At 47.2% G+C, this 25,288-nt stretch overlaps 1 protein-coding gene across 3 annotated transcripts in view; it reads left to right on the forward strand.

Moving 5' to 3' along the window:
* Positions 1-21,591, forward strand: part of ip6k1 (inositol hexakisphosphate kinase 1) — a 69,719-nt gene extending 48,128 nt beyond the window's left edge. Inside the window, exons 3-7 of one of the 3 annotated variants that reach the window (XM_029692853.1) lie at positions 9,162-9,366; positions 11,621-11,802; positions 15,759-15,934; positions 17,640-18,150; positions 18,292-21,591. In XM_029692853.1, coding sequence (XP_029548713.1) covers positions 9,162-9,366; positions 11,621-11,802; positions 15,759-15,934; positions 17,640-18,150; positions 18,292-18,665 — 1,448 coding nt within the window. In that variant the 3' untranslated portion in view covers positions 18,666-21,591. Of the gene's footprint in view, positions 1-9,161; positions 9,367-11,620; positions 11,803-15,758; positions 15,935-17,639 lie in introns of all 3 variants that reach the window. The other 2 variants (XM_029692854.1, XM_029692852.1) reach the window with 2 other exon arrangements.
* The last annotated feature ends 3,697 nt before the right edge of the window (positions 21,592-25,288 follow it).

Genomic DNA, 25,288 nt, shown 5'->3' on the forward strand with positions numbered 1-25,288 from the left:
GACTGCAACCAAACACAGCGCACACAATTTGTACCTGGAGGCAGGACAGCAGACTGCGTTTATCTGTCATCGCTCACTTTGTGACTGACAGGCACCTATCCTATCAATAGATCACTAGAATATACATATCAGGGCTTGACATTAAACATTTTTTTGCCACTTCTCCTTTGGACAAGTAGGACAGTTTTTAAAAAAAAAAATTTTATTTTTTACTTGTCCGAAAGCTCAAGTCACTTGTCCCCTGTTAATAACACCATGGGCCAAAAAGGTGACTGAAAATTGTGTTGTATGACGCAAGAAACCACATCACAAAATAACCTATATTATGATCACTGTTATTGACAATAGAAGTCTGCTGGTCTCTGATCCAAGCCTTCAGCAAGGCACTTAACACCCACAGAGTAAAATACTGCGGAAGACGTGGTCCATCAACCCTCCTACATCTGCTGACGCCATAAACTGACACCAGAGTCAGCTTATTAAGGTCCTATTGAACAGCTGTTTTTTTTACAATGTGGGGGTGTTAGAGCAGGACTGGAGTAAAAGCTTGCACACCCAGTATCTCTCCAGGAGGATGCTTGGCCATCCTGCACACCCAGTATCTCTCCAGGAGGATGGTTGGCCGTCCTGCACACCCAGTATCTCTCCAGGAGGATGGTTGGCCATCCTGCACTCCCAGTATCTCTCCAGCAGGATGGTTGGCCATCCTGCACACCCAGTATCTCTCCAGGAGGATGGTGGGCCATCCTGCACACCCAGTATCTCTCCAGGAGGATGGTGGGCCATCCTGCACACCCAGTATCTCTCCAGGAGGATGGTGGGCCGTCCTGCACACCCAGTATCTCTCCAGGAGGATGGTGGGCCGTCCTGCACACCCAGTATCTCTCCAGGAGGATGGTGGGCCGTCCTGCACACCCAGTATCTCTCCAGGAGGATGGTGGGCCGTCCTGCACACCCAGTATCTCTCCAGGAGGATGGTGGGCCGTCCTGCACACCCAGTATCTCTCCAGGAGGATGGTGGGCCGTCCTGCACACCCAGTATCTCTCCAGGAGGATGGTTGGCCGTCCTGCACACCCAGTATCTCTCCAGGAGGATGGTTGGCCGTCCTGCACACCCAGTATCTCTCCAGGAGGATGGTTGGCCATCCTGCACACCCAGTATCTCTCCAGGAGGATGGTTGGCCGTCCTGCACACCCAGTATCTCTCCAGGAGGATGGTTGGCCGTCCTGCACACCCAGTATCTCTCCAGGAGGATGGTTGGCCGTCCTGCACACCCAGTATCTCTCCAGGAGGATGGTTGGCCGTCCTGCACACCCAGTATCTCTCCAGGAGGATGGTTGGCCGTCCTGCACACCCAGTATCTCTCCAGGAGGATGGTTGGCCGTCCTGCACACCCAGTATCTCTCCAGGAGGATGGTTGGCCGTCCTGCACACCCAGTATCTCTCCAGGAGGATGGTTGGCCGTCCTGCACACCCAGTATCTCTCCAGGAGGATGGTTGGCCGTCCTGCACACCCAGTATCTCTCCAGGAGGATGGTTGGCCGTCCTGCACACCCAGTATCTCTCCAGGAGGATGGTTGGCCGTCCTGCACACCCAGTATCTCTCCAGGAGGATGGTTGGCCGTCCTGCACTCCCAGTATCTCTCCAGGAGGATGGTTGGCCATCCTGCACTCCCAGTATCTCTCCAGGAGGATGGTTGGCCGTCCTGCACACCCAGTATCTCTCCAGGAGGATGGTTGGCCATCCTGCACTCCCAGTATCTCTCCAGGAGGATGGTTGGCCGTCCTGCAACAATGCAATTACAAGCAAATAGTTTTTGTCTTTTAATAAAATAATTCCCCCCATTCAATGAACTATGGATCAAATGACTAAGGTGGGCGAGGTAGCGAACTAAGATATTTATCTATTTGTAAGGTAAAAAAATATTCCATGTTCAGGGGAGATCTTGACCATATAGGAGTTACTTATTAATTAGGCTTTGTCAGAATGACCGTGGCCAGTTTGGAATAGAGAAGAATCCTAGCCAATTATGAGCGCTTGAGAACTGGTTGTACGACTGGAGTATGCAGCATTGGTTTCATTAACTGTGCACCTGTACCTGGCCATTTATGCTTATTTACATGTCCCGGTGGAAAGTTATTTTAGGACATGGCACATGACATTGACCTTAATACACACTAAATAGTTAACTAGCGAGAACCAGCCAAACTACACTATGTTTGGAATTGGCTATCTAGTTAGTCTGTTGTGTTTTTCATTATTTTACCTGCTGTGTAATGTCTCTCTCCTCTGGCTATGGGCCACAGGCACACACAGGTGATGCACACAACATCACTTTCCCAGGATTTTCATTGCTGACCAAAAATGAGCTATAACTGGACAAATAACTCACTAACTAGCAATGAATATGAACAAATGTGCTCTCTTTGATCCCCCCCCCCCCCCCCAAAAAAAATGGCATGACTTGAAAAACTGCTTGTGCCTATCAATGCAGGTCTACAATAATTCTACTCTGAGATTAGGAGGACAGTGTGTAAAACATTACATCTGGAGGACCCTGATCCAATTCTGATGGGACTGGCCTAATTGTTTTTTTAACTTAAATCTATATTCGTCTTGTCGAACAATTTTTTTCTACTTCCCCCGGGCAATCAGACTAGCGAATTTAAACTTTTAAATTAAAAGTAGCCTAGTTAATATGAAGTGGAAAAGTAGCTGGCTGAAAATGAGTCTAACCGGCTGATGAGGTAACTGACGGTGCTAATGGAAAACACTGTCAACATGGTCCTGCTGAGTTAGGTCGACGTGGTCCTCCTGCTGAGTTAGGTCGACGTGGTCCTCCTGCTGAGTTAGGTCGACGTGGTCCTCCTGCTGAGTTAGGTCGACGTGGTCCTCCTGCTGAGTTAGGTCGACGTGGTCCTCCTGCTGAGTTAGGTCGACGTGGTCCTCCTGCTGAGTTAGGTCGACGTGGTCCTCCTGCTGAGTTAGGTCGACGTGGTCCTCCTGCCGAGTTAGGTCCACGTGGTCCTGCTGCCGAGTTAGGTCCACGTGGTCCTGCTGCCGAGTTAGGTCCACGTGGTCCTGCTGCCGAGTTAGGTCCACGTGGTCCTGCTGCCGAGTTAGGTCCACGTGGTCCTGCTGCCGAGTTAGGTCCACGTGGTCCTGCTGCCGAGTTAGGTCCACGTGGTCCTGCTGCCGAGTTAGGTCCACGTGGTCCTGCTGCCGAGTTAGGTCCACGTGGTCCTGCTGCCGAGTTAGGTCCACGTGGTCCTGCTGCCGAGTTAGGTCCACGTGGTCCTGCTGCCGAGTTAGGTCCACGTGGTCCTGCTGCCGAGTTAGGTCCACGTGGTCCTGCTGCCGAGTTAGGTCCACGTGGTCCTGCTGCCGAGTTAGGTCCACGTGGTCCTGCTGCCGAGTTAGGTCCACGTGGTCCTGCTGCCGAGTTAGCGGTAGGTAGCCTAGTGGTTAAGAGCGATGGGTTTTTGGTTCGAATCCCCGAGCCGACTAAGTGAAAAATCTTTGTGCCCTTGAGCAAGGCACTTAAGCATAATTGTTTCTGTAAGTGGCTCTGGATAGGACCGTAGGCTAAAAGCAGTGGTCTAAGGCACTGCATCTCAGTGCTAGAGGCGTCACTACAGACCCTGGTTCGATTCCAAGCTGTATCACAACCGGCCGGGTTTGGGAGTCCCATAGGGCAGAGCACAATTGGCCCAGCGTCGTTACGGTGTCTCTACTGCGGAGACTTTGATATATTACCGGCCGCAATTGATACGGTGAAAACAATAAATCAGTGGATGCAGAGGAAAGAATTGTTATTGGAGAGTCTCTTTCAAAAGAGAACCATACCCCCTTTCCCACGGCTGTGTTTCTAACAGAAAACAGCATCGGTAAGAGTCCCACTCGACTGATGACTGCTCACCTCCATCGCTTGGAAGAGCGCTTTGGGACCTACTTCCCAATCCGTTTGACTGTGATCCTGGCTCAGTTGACATGCCAGTAAGTGAAGTCGAACAGCTGATGGAACTGCATTCACAGGTCACTACGGAGGAGCTTTGGTTTCTGGCTCAAAGGGAATAAATACCCTGCTTTCTCCCTCTGAGCATTAATGCCGCTTTAAAAACAACTTGGAACTCGGATAACTCCGACTTCCAACTTCAGTGTGTTCAAGACAACTAGGAACTTTGGGGCGGGGGGGGGAGAAACGGTCATCCAACTCAGGAACTCTGGACTCTTTCTAGAGTTCCAACTTGAAGATTAATGACTTGATTTGACCCCGACTTTCCAGTTGTCTTGAAAGCACCGTAAAACTCATAGTACCCTTCTCAGGCTCATATCTGTGTGAAGCTGGATTCAGTGCTCTTGTCTGCATTAAAACCAAATATCCATCCAGGTCGGATTTGAGAGCAGAGATGAGGTGTGCGTTATCGACCACACCCCCTGACGTGCGTCAAGCACACCCATCTCATTAGTGGACGTGAGATAAGATACATTGTGTCAGACTCATTTTCAATTGACTGTCACAGCCCGACATTTTAAAGTATGTGATGGTGAGTTGAGAAGACAATCAGAAATAATGTTTTATAATTGACTGCCATAGCCCCAAATATAAAAGTAAACAATGGCCGTTAACTACAGTGCATTTGGAAACGTTACAGCCTTAATCTACACATGATACCCCATAATGATGACGCAAAACCAGGTTTTTAGAATTTTTAGCATATTTATAAAACATTTTTTTTACTGAAATCTCACATTTACGTAAGTATTCAGACCCTTTACTCAGTACTTTGTTGAAGCACCTTTTGCAGCGATTACAGCCTAGAGTCTTCTTGAGTATGACGCCACAAGCTTGGCACACCTGTCTTCCCTGTAGCTCAGTTGGTAGAGCATGGCGTTTGCAACGCCAGGGTTGTGGGTTCGATTCCCACGGGGGGCCAGCACAGAAAGAAAATGTATGAAATGTATGCATTCACTACTGTAAGTCGCTCTGGATAAGAGCGTCTGCTAAATGACTAAAATGTAAAAATGTAAATGTATTTGGGGAGTTTCTCCCATTCTTCTCTGCAGATCCTCTCAAGCTCTGTCAGGTTGAATGGGGCTCTGATTGGGCAACAAGGACATTCAGAGACTTGTCCCGAAGCCACTCCTGCGTTTTCTTGGCTGCGTGATTAGGGCCGTTGTCCTTTTGGAAGGTGAACCTTCGCCCCAGTCTGAGGTCCTGAGCGCTCTGGAGCAGGTTTTCATCAAGGATCTCTCAGTACTTTGCTCCATTCATCTTTCCCTCGATCCTGATTAGTCTCCCTGTCGCTGAAAACATCCCTACATCATGATGCTGCCACCACCATGCTTTACCGTAGAGATGGTGCCAGGTTTCCTCCAGATGTGATGCTTGGCATTCAGGCCAAAGAATTCAATCTTAGTTTTTCATCAGACCAGAGAATCTTCTTTTTCATGGTCTGAGAGTCTTCAGGTGCCTTTTGGCAAACTCCAAGCAGGCTGTCATGTGCCTTTTACTGAGAAGTGGCTTCTGTCTGGCCACTCTACCATAAAGGCCTGATTGGTGGAGTGCTGCAGAGATGGTTGTCCTTCTGGAAGGTTCTCCCATGTCCACAGAGGAACTCTGGTGCTCTCAGAGTGACCATCGGGTTCTTGGTCACCTCCCTGACCAAGGCCCTTCTCCCCCGATTGCTCAGTTTGGCCGGGCGGCCAGCTCTAGGAAGAGTCTTGGTTGCTCCAAACTTCTTCCATTTAAGAATGATGGAGGCCACTGTGTTTTTTGGGACCTTCAATGCTGCAGACATTTTTTTGTTACCCTTCCCCAGATCTGTGCCTCGACACAATCCTGTCTCAGAGCTCTACAGCCAATTCCTTCGACCATGCACTGTCAACTGTGGGACATTAAATGGATAGGTTTGTGCCTTTCCAAATCATGTCCAATCAATTGAATTTACTACAGGTACACTGCAATCAAGTTCTAGAAACATCTCAAGGATGACCAATTGAAACAGAATGCATCTGAGCTCAATTTCGAGTCTCACAGCGAAGGGTCTGAATACTTATGTAAAAAAGGTATTTCTGTTATCTTTGCAAACACTTGCTTTGTCATTATGTGGTATTGTGTGTAGATTGATGAGGGGAAAAGGAATCTATTGTAGAATAAGGTTGTAACGTAACAACATGACGAAAAAGTCAAGGGGTCTGAATACTTTACATAATTATTTTCACCCGAGTTGGATCCACATGGCCCTATGGGAACCCCCTGAGTTGGATCCACATGGCCCTATGGGAACCCCCTGAGTTGGATCCACATGGCCCTATTCAGTGCTGCTGAGCTCAGTTAGCTGCTGTTGCATGAAAGAGAAGATGGGGCCCATATTCATAAAAGGTCTCAAAATAGGTAGTGCTGATCTGGGGTCAGGTCCCATCTGTCATCTTGTTTGTTATGTGGTAGTGCTGATCTGGGATCAGGTCCCATCTGTCCATGTCATCTTGTTTGTTATGTGGTAGTGCTGATCTGGGGTCAGGTCCCATCTGTCATCTTGTTTGTTATGTGGTAGTGCTGATCTGGGATCAGGTCCCATCTGTCCATGTCATCTTGTTTGTTATGTGGTAGTGCTGATCTGGGGTCAGGTCCCATCTTGTCCATGTCATCTTGTTTGTTATGTGGTAGTGCTGATCTGGGATCAGGTCCCATCTGTCATCTTGTTTGTTATGTTGTAAAAGGTGAAGATTTTTGAATATGTGCTCATGCCAGGGGCTCACCTGGGATTGAACTAGTCTGTGTGTAAGAGCTCTGAACACACACACACACACACACACACACACACACACACACACACACACACAGGCTGAATATTTAATGGTCAATAAACTGATCCCTGACAGAATTAGCTCTCTGTTTCAGGAGCACAGTTACACGGCAGTGCTCACATAATCACGTTTTCTCTTCCGCTCTCTGGCTGTGTCTCACTTACACACGTAAGCACACATGGTCCTCCCCCTGACATCAGCTTTGTCTCCATTGGCTGGTGGTGTTGAGTCCTGGTCGGCTGGTGACATCATCTAGGAGGGATCTGAGAGTCGAAAGCCTTAGCTGCTGTCTATCCATCCATCCATCCATCCATCACCTATCTGTCCATCATCCATCCATCATCCATCTATCCGTCTATCCATCCATCTATCTGTCTATCCATCCATCTATCTGTCTATCCATCCATCTATCTGTCTATCCATCCATCTATCTGTCTATCCATCCATCTATCTGTCCATCTATCCGTCTATCCATCCATCATCCATCGTCTATCCATCCGTCTATCCATCCATCATCCATCGTCTATCCATCCATCATCCATCTATCCGTCTATCCATCCATCCATCTATCCATCCATCCATCCATCTATCCGTCTATCCATCCATCCATCCATCCATCTATCCGTCTATCCATCCATCCATCCATCCATCATCCATCGTCTATCCATCCATCATCCATCGTCTATCCATCCATCGTCTATCCATCTATCATCCATCGTCTATCCATCTATCATCCATCTATCATCCATCTATCATCCATCTATCATCATCCATCCATCATCCATCCATCATGCACCCATCATCTATCCATCTATCTTCCATCCATCTATCATCCATCCATCTATCCATCCATCATCCATCTATGCATCCATCCATCTATCCATCCATCATCCATCTATGCATCCAATCATCCATCTATGCATCCAATCATCCATCCATCTATGCATCCAATCTATCTATCAAGAGTCAGCAGGAGAGGAGAGGCTAGCTAAAAGCATTTACCCACTGCTGCCATTCCCCGTCCAACCTGATACTTCCCCACACCTGCCTTTCCCTACCCCGGTCTGCCCTGCCTTGCCCTACCCCGGTCTGCCGTACCCCACCCTTCCCTACTCCACCCCATCCCTACCCCGGTCTGCCCTACCCCACCCTGCCTTTCCCTACCCCGGTCTGCCCTGCCTTGCCCTACCCCGCCCCGCCCTGCCTTGCCCTACCCCGCCCTGCCTCGCCCTACCCCGCCCTGCCGTACTCCACCCCAACCCTACCCCGGTCTTCCCTTCCCCACCCTGCCTTGCCCTACCCCGCCCTGCCTTGCCCTACCCCGCCCTGCCTTGCCCTACCCTACCCCACCCTGCCGTACCCCATCCTTCCCTACTCCACCCCAACCCTACCCCGCCCTGCCGTACCCCATCCTTCCCTACTCCACCCTAACCCTACCCCGGTCTGCCCTGCCTCTCCCTACCCCGCCCCGCCCTGCCTCGCCCTACCCTGCCTTGCCCTACCCCGCCCTACCCCACCCTTCCCTACTCCACCCCAACCCTACCCCGCCCTGCCGTACCCCATCCTTCCCTGCCCTAGCTGTGTTTTTGTAGACCACGTGTTGGTAGAGTTTGTAAAACTGACAAGGCTACGTCTGAACTACAATTTAATATTGACGTTTTTTGGGAAAGCCTTTCCATCAACCAGAAGACTGTTTTCATTAGCATCATCGCTAACGGCTACACAAAGCGGTCGACGCTCGCACCCCACACCCACAGACGGGCATTCTCATTATCTCTTCAGAAAGTTTCAGGAAATGCCCCCACCCTACCTCGCCCTTCTCTCTCGCTCTCTCGCTCTCTCGCTCTCTCGCTCTCTCGCTCTCTCGCTCTCTCTCTCTCTCTCTCTCTCTCTCTCTCTCTCTCTCTCTCTCTCTCTCTCTCTCTCTCTCTCTCTCTCGCTCTCTCGCTCTCTCGCTCTCTCTCTCTCTCTCTCTCTCTCTCTCGCTCTCGCTCCTCTCCTGCTTTCTCTTTCCTCTCCTGCTTTCTCTTTCCTCTCCTGCTTTCTCTTTCCTCTCTCTTACCTCTCAACCTCTCCCTAACCCTGACTGTTGTGACAGACTGCCTGGCCAGATGAGATGACATTCACCTCTATCTCCTATAAACCTGAACCCATATCGTTTCCCTTTCCATGCTTATCTTACACACTGGTGGTATTTTCCTCTAGTTTCAGGTTTCTGACAGCACATTATATCTCATCAGTCTTTCTCTTATTATCATCAAAATATTTGACACAGGCTTATTTTTATTTCCGTACACATTTTATATTTTCATAAGATTTTCCATACTCTATTTTCTCCCCTCTTTCTAGGCATGGTTTTGGTGTGTTTTGAGGGGGATATTGACGGATACATCAACCTGGTGGCGTACCCGTACGTGGAGAGCGAGATCCTGGACCACGAGGACCTACCGGAGAGGGACCAACCCCGGAGGAAACACTCCCGACGCAGCCTCCACCGCTCCACCTCCGAGATCAAAGAGGAAAGGCTACCGCACGAGAGTGACAGCACTGAGAAGTGAGTAGGAACCAGTTGCTTGATTTGTTCATATGGGAATAATGTAGGTTGGCTAACTCAGTTGAATATGTTGTGATGCCCCCTGGGTTTGTGTTTTGGTGGACTGCGTTAGTTGTTAACCTGTGTTCCTGTGTGTTGTTCAGGAGCTACACACAGAAGGGAGAGACGTGTAGGACAGGCCTACTGTGACGCCGTGTAGGACAGGCCTACTGAGACGCCGTGTAGGACAGGACTACTGAGACGCCGTGTAGGACAGGCCTACTGAGACGCCGTGTAGGACAGGCCTACTGTGACGCCGTGTAGGACAGGCCTACTGTGACGCCGTGTAGGACAGGCCTACTGTGACGCCGTGTAGGACAGGCCTACTGTGACGCCGTGTAGGACAGGCCTGCTGTGACGCCGTGTAGGACAGGCCTGCTGAGACGCCGTGTAGGACAGGCCTGCTGAGACGCCGTGTAGGACAGGCCTACTTTAGGCTAGTGAGACGCCGTGTAGGACAGGCCTACTGTTGGTCTACTGAGACGCCGTGTAGGACAGGTCTACTGTAGGTCTACTGTGACGCCGTGTAGGACAGGCCTACTGTAGGTCTACTGAGACGCCGTGTAGGACAGGTCTACTGTTGGTCTACTTTGACGCCGTGTTGTACAGGCCTACTGTAGGTCTACTGAGACGCCGTGTAGGACAGGTCTGCTGTTGGTCTACTTTGACGCCGTGTAGGACAGGCCTACTGTGACGCCGTGTAGGACAGGCCTACTTTAGGTCTACTGAGACGCCGTGTAGGACAGGCCTACTGTAGGTCTACTGAGACGCCGTGTAGGACAGGCCTACTGTAGGTCTACTGAGACGCCGTGTAGGACAGGCCTACTGTTGGTCTACTGTGACGCCGTGTAGGACAGGCCTACTGTGACGCCGTGTAGGACAGGCCTACTGTGACGCCGTGTTGTACAGGCCTGCTGTGACGCCGTGTAGGACAGGCCTGCTGAGACGCCGTGTAGGACAGGTCTGCTGAGACGCCGTGTAGGACAGGCCTTACTGAGACGCCGTGTAGGACAGGCCCTACTGTAGGTCTACAGAGACGCCGTGTAGGACAGGCCCTACTGTAGGTCTACAGAGACGCCGTGTAGGACAGGCCCTACTGTAGGCCTACTGAGACGCCGTGTAGGACAGGCCTACTGAGACGCCGTGTAGGACAGGCCTACTGTGAGAAATGACCATTAAGTTATCTGGCAACAGCTATGGTGGAATTCCTGCAGTCAGCATGCCAATTGCACGCTCCCTCAAAACTTGCGGCATCTGTGGCATTGTGTTGCGATAAAACTGCACATTTTAGTGGCCTTTTATTGCCCCCAGCACAAGGTGCACCTGTGTAATGATCATGCTGTTTAATCAGCTTCTTGATATGCCACACCTGTCAGGTGGATGGATTATCTTGGCAAAGGAGAAATGGTCGCCAACAGGGATGTAAACACATTCGTGCTGAACATTTGAGAGAGATTCGTTTTTTTGTGCGTATTGAACATTTCTGGGATCTTTTATTTCAGCTCATGAAACAAGGGTCCGACATTTGCATGTTGAGTTTATATTTTTGTTCAGTGTAGTTGATCTATTTACTACTGTAAAATGGGTCCAATGAAACGAGGACATTGTAGGCCTGTAGACTACTACACCAGTAGAAAAAGTGAGCAATTTATTCTGAAATGATCATGGAAATTAAATAGGAAATAGATTCATATTTCTAACTATTTTTGCAATGATTACATCTTGTTATTATATTTACCTGTTGTTGTTGTTATGAATAGGCATGCCGTCATATATCCCCCCGTCTGCACTAAATACTAATCTACTGCCTGCTTGCAATGCAATGCTTCAACCGCTAGAAACCGAGCTTTCACACGGTCTAGAGTTAGCAGGAAGTGAAGCACATTCTCACATCTATTCAGTTTTTATAAATGACAACTGGCACATGCATGTTTTTTTTTGGGGGGGGGGGTGTGTGTGTGTGTGTGTGTGTGTGTGTGTGGTCTATTTTTGTAGATAGGCATCGTTTCTACATGAGGCCCCTGTTGCTCCTTATCCACACTGACATGTTGTGGCGCTGTAGTTAACCAGTTAGTTAACCTGTTAGTTAACCAGTTAGTTAACCAGTTAGTTAACCTGTTCGTTAACCTGCGGCTCCAGATCCACACTGACATGTTGTGGCGCTGTAGTTAACCAGCGCTCTCTCCTGTGTGTTTTTATTGTCCCCCCGACCCAGTCTCCAGGAACTGAAGAGTCCTCGTCTAGATCTCCAGATCTACAGTGATATTCCCTTCCAGATGCTGGATAATAACAGTGGCCTGGGCTCAGAGAAGATCAGCCACAACCCCTGGAGCCTCCGCTGTCACAGGCAGCAGCTCAGTCGCATGAGATCAGAGTCCAAGGACAGGAAGCTCTACAGTATCCCTTTTTATTTATTTAACTGGGCAAGTCAGTTAAGAACTAATTCTTATTTACAATGACGGCCTATACCCGGACGATACTGGGCCAATTGTGCGCTACCCTATGGGGATTCCCAATCACGGCCCGGATGTGATACAGCCTGGATTCAAACCAGGGACTGTAGTGACGCCTCTTGCACTGAGATACAGGGCCTTAGACCGCTGCGCCACTCGGCATCAAAACCTTTTTAGCCATCTATTGATTTGTCAATGCTTTGTCATATCTGCTGAGTTCTTAGTTAGTATAGTAACACAAATCAGGCAGCCGTTTGGAAGCTCAGCACAATCACGTACCAGGAAGATGTTTCTACTTATTCAGGAACAGGATGCACAATTTGCTCAATGCTCTTGATAATGAGGTTATGTTTTCCATATTGATCACTACGGTCCTCATGTTGTGGTGTCTGGGACTGACTCAACCAATCAATGAGGAGCCATCAGTCTCCTGTTTCCATGTTGTTGCCTAACCGGATAGATAGACTGGGATAGATGGTAGATAAACAGAGGGGACATGCTAACTGGGTTAAGTTAAACTTTCCATGATTTAGGTACCTGGAACTGAGACTGATCATTTCCCTCATTGATTAGTTAATTTAGTTATCTATTCACACTAACCTTAACCAGACAGGGTGAGGGGGGAAAAGATAAGGATAGACGGCAATGGAAGAATAAACAGAGGGAAAGTGCTAACAGGGGAGTTGACCAATGACCTGGTCAAGTTAAACAAACACGATCTGACTCCATTACCTGAACAAGGCGTTGGTCACGAGTAGTGTTACAACACTGCTGTCCTTAACAGACCCCCCCCATGAGTTCTCTGGTGATCTAACCTGTCGAAGTAGGCCGTGGCCGACCTCTAACCTGTCGAAGTAGGCCGTGGCCGACCTCTAACCTGTCGAAGTAGGCCGTGGCCGACCTCTAACCTGTCGAAGTAGGCCGTGGCCGACCTCTAACCTGCCGAAGTAGGCCGTGGCCGACCTCTAACCTGTCGAAGTAGGCCGTGGCCGACCTCTAACCTGTCGAAGTAGGCCGTGGCCGACCTCTAACCTGTCGAAGTAGGCCGTGGCCGACCTCTAACCTGTCGAAGTAGGCCGTGGCCGACCTCTAACCTGTCGAAGTAGGCCGTGGCCGACCTCTAACCTGTCGAAGTAGGCCGTGGCCGACCTCTAACCTGTCGAAGTAGGCCGTGGCCGACCTCTAACCTGTCGAAGTAGGCCGTGGCCGACCTCTAACCTGTCGAAGTAGACCGTGGGAAAACACAGGGCTCAGACCCGACCTCTGACCCGACCTCTGACCCGACCTCTGTCCCAAATGGAACGCTGGTCTCTATATAGTCAATAGGGTTCCGTTTGGGACACAAGCCTGGAGTTTGAGGTGCTTCCCGAAATGTAGAAATCACACCAAGGGCACTCCTCGAGAGCTGCACCATTCTTTCCCAACTGTCAATGTAGTGTCAGGTTTTTCACTGACCACCACACCGCAGGAACCAAATATTATCAGAAGATAATATCATGTTGTACTTAACAATCTGGGGAATTCCTCAACTTTAGTCTCTGTGTGTTTGTCCCAAATGCACCCTATTTCCCTACATAGTGCACTACTTTTGACCAGAGCCCTATGGGTCCTGGTCAAAAGTAGTTGCACTATGTAGGGTAATAGGGTGCCATTTTGGAAGTGTCCTGTTTCTACGATGGCCTGCGAGTGAGTGGGTGGTTGATTGTTTAGGCGCTTAGTTCAAGTTCACTGTGTACCTGACTGTCTTTTGTTTGAAATTCTTAGCTGACGTGAGCCCCCATGTTAAAGGAGAACACTGTCCTGAGTCTCTCTCACATGTACAGCGGCAGCAGAAACTAAAGACGACGGGGGGGTAGATTAGACTTTCCACTGTGCTCACACATTCCTCTTGCTCTGTTTTTAATTTATTTTGCACACTGAGAGGAAAAAGAGATTAAAATGAAATTTAACTGAGACTTGACTCCTACATGTTAAACGGTTTTATTTGGGTTCAAACATTAAGAAACATTAAGAAACCTGAAGGGATTGACTGTTTGAATTGTTTTTATATATATTTTTCAGTTCTCAAAAGTGGTTGAAAGTCGAGTTAAATGTCCATGTCTTACCAGGCCATCTGTTTTGTCGATCCAGATGTAGTCCTCTGGCCCAATCAACAATGAAGTTTAATTTAGACCTATAGAATGATCACTATGATGACACATATGCCTGGGGTTTAAAGCATGCTGAACAATTCTAGACCAGAACAACTTTACTACAGAGTAGCACAAGGCTGTGATATAGTGTAGTGGAAGACTGTTGGCTGTACGGCTGTGATATAGTGTAGTGGAAGACTGTACGGCTGTGATATAGTGTAGTGGAAGACTGTTGGCTGTGATATAGTGCAGTGGAAGACTGTTGGCTGTGATATAGTGTAGTGGAAGACTGTTGGCTGTACGGCTGTGATATAGTGCAGTGGAAGACTGTTGGCTGTACGGCTGTGATATAGTGTAGTGGAAGACTGTTGGCTGTGATATAGTGTAGTGGAAGACTGTTGGCTGTGATATAGTGTAGTGGAAGACTGTTGGCTGTGATATAGTGTAGTGGAAGACTGTTGGCTGTACGGCTGTGATATAGTGCAGTGGAAGACTGTTGGCTGTACGGCTGTGATATAGTGTAGTGGAAGACTGTTGGCTGTGATATAGTGTAGTGGAAGACTGTTGGCTGTACGGCTGTGATATAGTGCAGTGGAAGACTGTTGGCTGTACGGCTGTGATATAGTGTAGTGGAAGACTGTTGGCTGTGATATAGTGTAGTGGAAGACTGTTGGCTGTGATATAGTGTAGTGGAAGACTGTTGGCTGTGATATAGTGTAGTGGAAGACTGTTGGCTGTAAGGCTGTGATATGGTGTAGTGGAAGACTGTTGGCTGTAAGGCTGTGATATGGGTAAAGATAGGCAGCGGGGTGATATGTGGGTGTTATGAGTCTACAGTATTAAACTCATCTACAGCTTAAGGACTCTCTGGGATGCCAGCCGGGTGTTTGGCGCTTCATTTTTGAAATTATATTTAACTTGGCAAGTCAGTTAAGAACTAATTCTTATTTTCAATGACAGCCTAGGAACAGTGGGTTAACTGCCTTGTTCAGGGGCAGAATGACAGATTTTTACCTTGTCGGCTCGGGGATTCGATCCAGCAACCTTTCGGTTACTAGTCCAACACTCTAACCACTAGACTACCTGCCGCCCCAGGTTGCCTCGTCTCAACTTGATCTCCTCCCAAATGTCTTTCTGCTCTATAGGCCACCGACGTTTGTTATATTTGGCTCTATTCAGTACACCTAAATATGACAGATTTAACAAGGGGGAATCCAGCCAGGGGGATAGTGTTTGTTATTGCTCTGTTATTTGGACTCAACTCCACCCCCTCTATGTCCTTTTAACTGTATTAGCTTGTGTGTGTGTGTGTGTGTGTGTGTGTGTGTGTGTGTGTGTAATATCTCTGAAAATACTTTAGTTACTCATCTACAGGCTCTTTATACAGTAAGCTATGAACACAGGAAGATGAATCCATGATGGGCTATGCTGTGTTATACCAACTAAACTATGAAATGCTGTGTTATACCAACTAAACTATTACAAGAGTACTATTGAATCAAATGAAGTGAGACTTTGACTTCATTTTTAATCTGACCCTGTGTAACTGGTGGGATCTGAACCCTGGTCTCCCACTCAAGAATCCAAGCTCTTAACCTTGAAGAGTAAAGATGTATTGGCCTATTGGACTGAGGTTGCCACTGATTTGCAGTCACAGGCAGGGTGTGAGTCCCCGAAGAGAGAGAATTCCTTGAGTGACTTTTTTTTAACGTTTACATAATTAACCTTCGAATAGAGTGTTGTCTCCTTGACCTCTCACCCCTCCCAGAGTTTCTGCTCCTAGAGAACGTGGTTCACCACTTCAGCTACCCGTGCATCCTGGACCTGAAGATGGGCACGCGGCAGCACGGGGACGATGCCTCGGAGGAGAAAGCAGCCAGACAGATGCAGAAGTGTGAGCAAAGCACCTCTGCCACCCTGGGGGTACGTGTCTGTGGGATGCAGGTGAGCCCAAAGGTTTTTTTTTTTTTTTTCTTCAAACTTTATTTCACCTGAAAGTTTTTAACGCTCTCTTTTTGCAACGGGAGATCTCGCCAAGACAACAGGAAACATACCAGCATACGCTACCACTTAGAATGCATGCCCAATACACTGCTTCCTTCCACCTTCTATGTTCTCTTTGGGTATCAGTTTATTTATTTGTATTTTTTTTTATTTCACCTTTTATTTAACCAGGTAGAACATTTGAGAACAAGTTCTCGTTTACAACTGCGACCTGGCCAAGAATAAAGCAACGCAGTTCGACACAGACAACAACACAGAGTTACACATAAACAAAACATACAGTCAATAATACAATAAAAAAAATAAAAAAAAGTCTATATACAGTGTGTGTAAATGGAGTGAGGAGGTAAGGCAATAAATAGTCCAATAGTAGCGAAGTAATTACAATTTAGCAGATTAACACTGGAGTGATAGATGAGCAGATGACGGTGTGTAAGTAGTGATACTGGTAAGTAAATAAAAACAATATGGGGATGAGGTAGGTAGATTTGCTTACACAGTAGCTGCTGCGTCATAGATCCCTTACTCAGTCGGATCAATATGAAGAGATACTAACACACCTGTGCTGACACAGAGATCCCACAGCGGTAAACTGAGCAGAACCGAAGAGGTTCTGAATATCCTATCAAGTTACAAATACGAGACAACTGGGACAATTTACTAGATACTTTTATTGTCCAACTGAGCTACAGCCTTCCCTGTAGCTCAGTTGGTAGAGCATGGTGTTTGCAACACCAGGGTTGTGGGTTCGATTCCCACGGGGGGCCAGCACAGGAAAAAAATAAAATAATAATAAATGTATGAAAAAATGTATGAAATGTATGCATTCACTACTGTAAGTCGCTCTGGATAAGAGCGTCTGCTAAATGACGTAAATGCATTTCAGTTGGAACTGAAATTCACCTTCTGACCTCGATCCCAACACACACGTTAAGAGGTACACCATGAATTACAGGAGGGGGACGGACGGCGTGGTTGTCTTTGTTTACAATGTGTGATGCTCTGGTACACGAGCAGGGACAATAGCCCCAGCATCCATCCCAACGTCCAGGTTCACATGGCCTCCTCCGTTTACAGATGGGGTTTGGTTCTCTCTCTAACGTAAATCACAATGACTCACCACCTTCTGTTTTAATGCTACAGGTCTAACCTCTTGCACTCTCTGTCTGCATCCCAATGGCATCCTAGTCCCTACATTGTGCACTACTATTATTGGCCAGAGCATTATGTAGGGAATAGGGTGTAATTTGGGAAGGAGCCTCTGTGTGTTGTGTAGTACCAGGTGTAACCTCTAATCTCTCTGTTCTATGGTCCAGGTGTAACCTCTCTTCTCTCTGTTCTATGGTCCAGGTGTAACCTCTAATCTCTCTGTTCTATGGTCCAGGTGTAACCTCTAATCTCTCTGTTCTATGGTCCAGGTGTAACCTCTAATCTCTCTGTTCTATGGTCTAGGTGTAACCTCTAATGCTCTATGGTCCAGGTGTAACTTCTAATCTCTCTGTTCTATGGTCTAGGTGTAACTTCTAATCTCTCTGTTCTATGGTCTAGGTGTAACCTCTAATCTCTCTATGGTCCAGGTGTAGCCTCTAATCTCTGTGTTCTATGGTCCAGGTGTAACCTCTAATCTCTCTGTTCTATGGTCCAGGTGTACCAGATGGATACGGGCCACTATCTGTGCAGGAACAAGTACTACGGCCGCAGCCTGTCCATCGAGGGCTTCCGCCACGCCCTCCACCAATACCTGCACAACGGGGCGTCGCTCAGGAAGGACCTGTTTGAGCCCATGCTGTGTAAGTTACGCAGCCTGAAGGCCATTCTGGAGAGACAGACCACCTACCGCTTTTACTCATCCTCCCTGCTAATCATCTATGAGGGGAAGGAACCTGAGCTGGCCTACGTCTGGCAGAAAGCACCACAGGAGACCTGGCAGCAGAAGGCAGCATCACCACCACAGGCCCCGGCAGAGCCCTTGGAAAACCAAAAAACACCAGCACCGCAACCAGCAGCTGAGCTGCCCTCAGAGAAGGTGACAGTCAACCCAGGGAGCCAAGGACCAGGGTTAGGAGTGGGGCTCCAAGAACCAGGGTTAGGAGTGGGGCTCCAAGGTGTCCAAGGACCAGGGTTAGGAGTGGGGCTCCAAGGCAGAGTCCTCCAAGGTGTCCAAGGACCAGGGTTAGGAGTGGGGCTCCAAGGACCAGGGTTTGGAGTGGGGCTCCAAGGCGGAGTCCTCCAAGGTGTCCAAGGAACAGGGTTAGGAGTGGGGCTCCAAGGACCAGGGTTAGGAGTGGGGATCCAAGGTGTCCAAGGACCAGGGTTAGGAGTGGGGCTCCAAGGCAGAGTCCTCCAAGGGGCCCATGGACTGACAGAAGCCCCTCTCCAGCTGCCCCAGGCCCTACCACCTCCACCAGACTGCCCCCCCGTCCCAACCCCTCTACAGCCACAGCAGCTCCACCAGGAGCCTCTCCAGCCCTCAGACCCCCACGCTCCCCCACTACCACCCCCCTCTAGCCCGAGCATCAGTGTGGACGTCCGCATGATAGACTTTGCCCACAGCACCTTCAAAGGTTTCCGCGACGACCAGACTGTGCACGACGGGCCGGATCAGGGCTACGTGTTTGGATTGGAGAGCCTCATCAAGATCCTAGAGGGCCTCCGAGAGGAGAACCTGTAGTAGCCGAACCTGGGACTGACGAATTGGCCGTGTCTCAAATGGATGGTACCCCCTATTCATTATGTAGTACACTACTTTTGAACAGGGCCCATAGGGTGTTAACGCGTCTTCTTTCTCTTGAATTATTATTATTTTTTTTTTATAAAACCCAGGGTGCATCCAAAAAAGGGAAACCTTACTCCTATAAGGATCTGGTCAAAAGTAGTGTACTATGTAGGGAATAGGGTGCCATTTGGGATGTACCGATGATGGTGGTTCAGGAGAAGACTAACTGACACATCTTCAGATTTCCTCCTCTTCCTCAGTGCTACTACCCACTACCCTGTCCTCAATGATTCTGTTTTGGAGCAAGAAAAGCACATTATCTGTAATAAGAAGGACCTGATGGAGCAGTGATCTGTAATAAGGACCTGATGGAGCAGTGATCTGTAATAGGGAGGACCTGATGGAGCAGTGATCTGTAATAAGAAGGACCTGATGGAGCAGTGATCTGTAATAAGGAGGACCTGATGGAGCAGTGATCTGTAATAAGGAGGACCTGATGGAGCAGTGATCTGTAGTAATGCGGACCTGATGGAGCAGTGGTCTGTAGTAAGGAGGACCTGATGGAGCAGTGATCTGTAATAAGGAGGACCTGATGGAGCAGTGATCTGCAATAAGGAGGACCTGATGGAGCAGTGATCTGCAATAAGGAGGACCTGATGGAGCAGTGATCTGCAATAAGGAGGACCTGATGGAGCAGTGATCTGCAATAAGGAGGACCTGATGGAGCAGTGATCTGTAGTAAGGCGGACCTGATGGAGCAGTGATCTGTAGTAAGGAGGGCCTGATGGAGCAGTGATCTGTAGTAAGGAGGACCTGATGGAGCAGTGATCTGTAGTAAGGAGGACCTGATGGAGCAGTGATCTGTAGTAAGGAGGACCTGATGGAGCAGTGATCTGCAATAAGGAGGACCTGATGGAGCAGTGATCTGCAATAAGGAGGACCTGATGGAGCAGTGATCTGCAATAAGGAGGACCTGATGGAGCAGTGATCTGTAGTAAGGCGGACCTGATGGAGCAGTGATCTGTAGTAAGGAGGGCCTGATGGAGCAGTGATCTGTAGTAAGGAGGACCTGATGGAGCAGTGATCTGTAGTAAGGAGGACCTGATGGAGCAGTGATCTGTAGTAAGGAGGACCTGATGGAGCAGTGATCTGTAATAAGAAGGACCTGATGGAGCAGTGATGGAATGGATGGAAGGCCGGGGTATGTCTGACAGTAAAGGTGAAAGGCCGTGACCTTGGACTGTAAATGTCACTCCTTTCTGACTGGGAGCATCTACAGCCGTGTGTGTATCCTATCAACCCTCCTGGACAGAAATGGCTGCCATTCCTCTGAGGGAAACATTAAAAAGGGCAATGTCTGCCTTGTGGGTTTTGTCGCCACTGAGTGGCCAACTGTAGTATTGCATTGAAGAAAAAGCAAAAGGATAGGTTTGGTTTTGAAGGTAGTGAAGCCACTGCTCGGGGCAAGTCCAGGTCCTGTCTCAGGCCCAAATGGCATCCTATTCCCTTTATAGTGCACTACTTTTGACCTGGGCCCACAGGGAAACCCATAGTGCTCTGGTCAAAAGTAGTGCACTATAAAGTGGATGGGTACCATTTGGGATATAGCCCCTGTCTCTGCTGTGGGACTGGTACAGAGACTGTCTCTGCTGTGGGACTGGTACAGAGACTGTCTCTGCTGTGGGACTGGTACAGAGACTGTCTCTGCTGTGGGACTGGTACAGAGACTGTCTCTGCTGTGGGACTGGTACAGAGACTGTCTCTGCTGTGGGACTGGTACAGAGACTGTCTCTGCTGTGGGACTGGTACAGAGACTGTCTCTGCTGTGGGACTGGTACAGAGACTGTCTCTGCTGTGGGACTGGTACAGAGACTGTCTCTGCTGTGGGACTGGTACAGCTGTAGTCCCTAGTCTCCATACAGCTGTAGTCCCTAGTCTCCATACAGCTGTAGTCCCTAGTCTCTATACAGCTGTAGTCCCTAGTCTCTATACAGCTGTAGTCCCTAGTCTCCATACAGCTGTAGTCCCTAGTCTCCATACAGCTGTAGTCCCTAGTCTCCATACAGCTGTAGTCCCTAGTCTCCATACAGCTGTAGTCCCTAGTCTCCATACAGCTGTAGTCCCTAGTCTTTATACAGCTGTAGTCCCTAGTCTTTATACAGCTGTAGTCCCTAGTCTTTATACAGCTGTAGTCCCTAGTCTCCATACAGCTGTAGTCCCTAGTCTCCATACAGCTGTAGTCCCTAGTCTCCATACAGCTGTAGTCCCTAGTCTTCATACAGCTGTAGTCCCTAGTCTCCATACAGCTGTAGTCCCTAGTCTCCATACAGCTGTTGTCCTATCAGGGGTTTAATAGATGAGCAGCTTTGCTTACAGGCTGATGTTTGTCATGAAAGCGTTACTGTAAAGAAAGCAAGGGTTAATAAATGATTTTCCCTCCTTGATAAGAGGTTGGAAAAATAAATAAAACCCAGGGTACCTCTGAAATTGGCACCCTATTCCCTAATGTAGTGCACTACTTTAAGACCAGAGCCCTATGGGTATCCCTGGTCAAAGGTAGTGCACTACATAGGGACTAGGCCCTATTCAATTGAAATACAGCACAGCTTTTGTGTCTCCAAGTGGTCATCTAATTTAGCAACAGGTCACAGTTTTATTATGTTGCTTTTTACGGTTAGTATCTTGCTTATTCCGTTCCAATAGAGCCACCGACTGTTTAATTTAAAGGTATCCAACTCATTTTCGAACGTTGCCACGGGCACAGCCAAACGACGGAAGTGATTGATTCGACTTCCATTTTACTTCCCTACTGCTGTGCGCCAGTGGCAAACTTGCCAGAGTAATTTATTTGAGTCAAAGAGAATAAAAGTCAAGTAAACAAGTGTAATGTTATATTATTGAATTCGAGTTTGCTAATGTTAGCTAGACCTACCGGTAGGCTAGTTCTGTTGTGATAATAACGTTAGCTGGATCTACCGGTAGACTAGTTCTGTTGTGATAATAACGTTAGCTTGATCTACCGGTAGACTAGTTCTGTTGTGATAATAACGTTAGCTTGATCTACCGGTAGGCTAGTTCTGTTGTGATAACGACGTTAGCTAGATCTACCGGTAGACTAGTTCTGTTGTGATAATAACGTTAGCTTGATCTACCGGTAGACTAGTTCTGTTGTGATAATAACGTTAGCTTGATCTACCGGTAGACTAGTTCTGTTGTGATAATAACGTTAGCTTGATCTACCGGTAGGCTAGTTCTGTTGTGATAATAACGTTAGCTTGATCTACCGGTAGACTAGTTCTGTTGTGATAATAACGTTAGCTTGATCTACCGGTAGACTAGTTCTGTTGTGATAATAACGTTAGCTTGATCTACCGGTAGACTAGTTCTGTTGTGATAATAACGTTAGCTTGATCTACCGGTAGACTAGTTCTGTTGTGATAATAACGTTAGCTTGATCTACCGGTAGACTAGTTCTGTTGTGATAATAACGTTAGCTGGATCTACCGGTAGGCTAGTTCTGTTGTGATAATAACGTTAGCTTGATCTACCGGTAGACTAGTTCTGTTGTGATAATAACGTTAGCTGGATCTACCGGTAGACTAGTTCTGTTGTGATAATAACGTTAGCTTGATCTACCGGTAGACTAGTTCTGTTGTGATAATAACGTTAGCTGGATCTACCGGTAGGCTAGTTCTGTTGTGATAATAACGTTAGCTTGATCTACCGGTAGACTAGTTCTGTTGTGATAATAACGTTAGCTTGATCTACCGGTAGGCTAGTTCTGTTGTGATAATAACGTTAGCTGGATCTACCGGTAGACTAGTTCTGTTGTGATAATAACGTTAGCTTGATCTACCGGTAGGCTAGTTCTGTTGTGATAATAACGTTAGCTTGATCTACCGGTAGGCTAGTTCTGTTGTGATAATAACGTTAGCTTGATCTACCGGTAGACTAGTTCTGTTGTGATAATAACGTTAGCTGGATCTACCGGTAGGCTAGTTCTGTTGTGATAATAACGTTAGCTAGACCTACCGGTAGACTAGTTCTGTTGTGATAATAACGTTAGCTGGATCTACCGGTAGACTAGTTCTGTTGTGATAATAACGTTAGCTTGATCTACCGGTAGACTAGTTCTGTTGTGATAATAACGTTAGCTTGATCTACCGGTAGGCTAGTTCTGTTGTGATAATAACGTTAGCTTGATCTACCGGTAGACTAGTTCTGTTGTGATAACGACGTTAGCTAGATCTACCGGTAGGCTAGTTCTGTTGTGATAACAACGTTAGCTTGATCTACCGGTAGACTAGTTCTGTTGTGATAATAACGTTAGCTTGATCTACCGGTAGGCTAGTTCTGTTGTGATAACGACGTTAGCTAGATCTACCGGTAGGCTAGTTCTGTTGTGATAACGACGTTAGCTAGATCTACCGGTAGGCTAGTTCTGTTGTGATAATAACGTTAGCTTGATCTACCGGTAGACTAGTTCTGTTGTGATAATAACGTTAGCTTGATCTACCGGTAGACTAGTTCTGTTGTGATAATAACGTTAGCTTGATCTACCGGTAGACTAGTTCTGTTGTGATAATAACGTTAGCTTGATCTACCGGTAGACTAGTTCTGTTGTGATAATAACGTTAGCTTGATCTACCGGTAGACTAGTTCTGTTGTGATAATAACGTTAGCTTGATCTACCGGTAGACTAGTTCTGTTGTGATAATAACGTTAGCTTGATCTACCGGTAGACTAGTTCTGTTGTGATAATAACGTTAGCTTGATCTACCGGTAGACTAGTTCTGTTGTGATAATAACGTTAGCTTGATCTACCGGTAGACTAGTTCTGTTGTGATAATAACGTTAGCTTGATCTACCGGTAGACTAGTTCTGTTGTGATAATAACGTTAGCTTGATCTACCGGTAGGCTAGTTCTGTTGTGATAATAACGTTAGCTTGATCTACCGGTAGGCTAGTTCTGTTGTGATAATAACGTTAGCTTGATCTACCGGTAGACTAGTTCTGTTGTGATAATAACGTTAGCTTGATCTACCGGTAGACTAGTTCTGTTGTGATAATAACGTTAGCTTGATCTACCGGTAGACTAGTTCTGTTGTGATAATAACGTTAGCTTGATCTACCGGTAGACTAGTTCTGTTGTGATAATAACGTTAGCTTGATCTACCGGTAGACTAGTTCTGTTGTGATAATAACGTTAGCTTGATCTACCGGTAGGCTAGTTCTGTTGTGATAATAACGTTAGCTTGATCTACCGGTAGGCTAGTTCTGTTGTGATAATAACGTTAGCTGGATCTACCGGTAGACTAGTTCTGTTGTGATAATAACGTTAGCTTGATCTACCGGTAGACTAGTTCTGTTGTGATAATAACGTTAGCTGGATCTACCGGTAGACTAGTTCTGTTGTGATAATAACGTTAGCTTGATCTACCGGTAGACTAGTTCTGTTGTGATAATAACGTTAGCTGGATCTACCGGTAGGCTAGTTCTGTTGTGATAATAACGTTAGCTTGATCTACCGGTAGACTAGTTCTGTTGTGATAATAACGTTAGCTTGATCTACCGGTAGACTAGTTCTGTTGTGATAATAACGTTAGCTTGATCTACCGGTAGACTAGTTCTGTTGTGATAATAACGTTAGCTTGATCTACCGGTAGACTAGTTCTGTTGTGATAATAACGTTAGCTTGATCTACCGGTAGACTAGTTCTGTTGTGATAATAACGTTAGCTTGATCTACCGGTAGACTAGTTCTGTTGTGATAATAACGTTAGCTGGATCTACCGGTAGACTAGTTCTGTTGTGATAATAACGTTAGCTGGATCTACCGGTAGACTAGTTCTGTTGTGATAATAACGTTAGCTTGATCTACCGGTAGACTAGTTCTGTTGTGATAATAACGTTAGCTTGATCTACCGGTAGACTAGTTCTGTTGTGATAATAACGTTAGCTTGATCTACCGGTAGACTAGTTCTGTTGTGATAATAACGTTAGCTTGATCTACCGGTAGACTAGTTCTGTTGTGATAATAACGTTAGCTTGATCTACCGGTAGACTAGTTCTGTTGTGATAATAACGTTAGCTTGATCTACCGGTAGACTAGTTCTGTTGTGATAATAACGTTAGCTTGATCTACCGGTAGACTAGTTCTGTTGTGATAATAACGTTAGCTGGATCTACCGGTAGACTAGTTCTGTTGTGATAATAACGTTAGCTTGATCTACCGGTAGACTAGTTCTGTTGTGATAATAACGTTAGCTTGATCTACCGGTAGACTAGTTCTGTTGTGATAATAACGTTAGCTTGATCTACCGGTAGACTAGTTCTGTTGTGATAATAACGTTAGCTTGATCTACCGGTAGACTAGTTCTGTTGTGATAATAACGTTAGCTTGATCTACCGGTAGACTAGTTCTGTTGTGATAATAACGTTAGCTTGATCTACCGGTAGACTAGTTCTGTTGTGATAATAACGTTAGCTTGATCTACCGGTAGACTAGTTCTGTTGTGATAATAACGTTAGCTTGATCTACCGGTAGACTAGTTCTGTTGTGATAATAACGTTAGCTTG

This window comes from Salmo trutta, chromosome 16 (genome assembly GCF_901001165.1).
Source record: "Salmo trutta chromosome 16, fSalTru1.1, whole genome shotgun sequence".
Taxonomy (NCBI): domain Eukaryota; kingdom Metazoa; phylum Chordata; class Actinopteri; order Salmoniformes; family Salmonidae; genus Salmo; species Salmo trutta.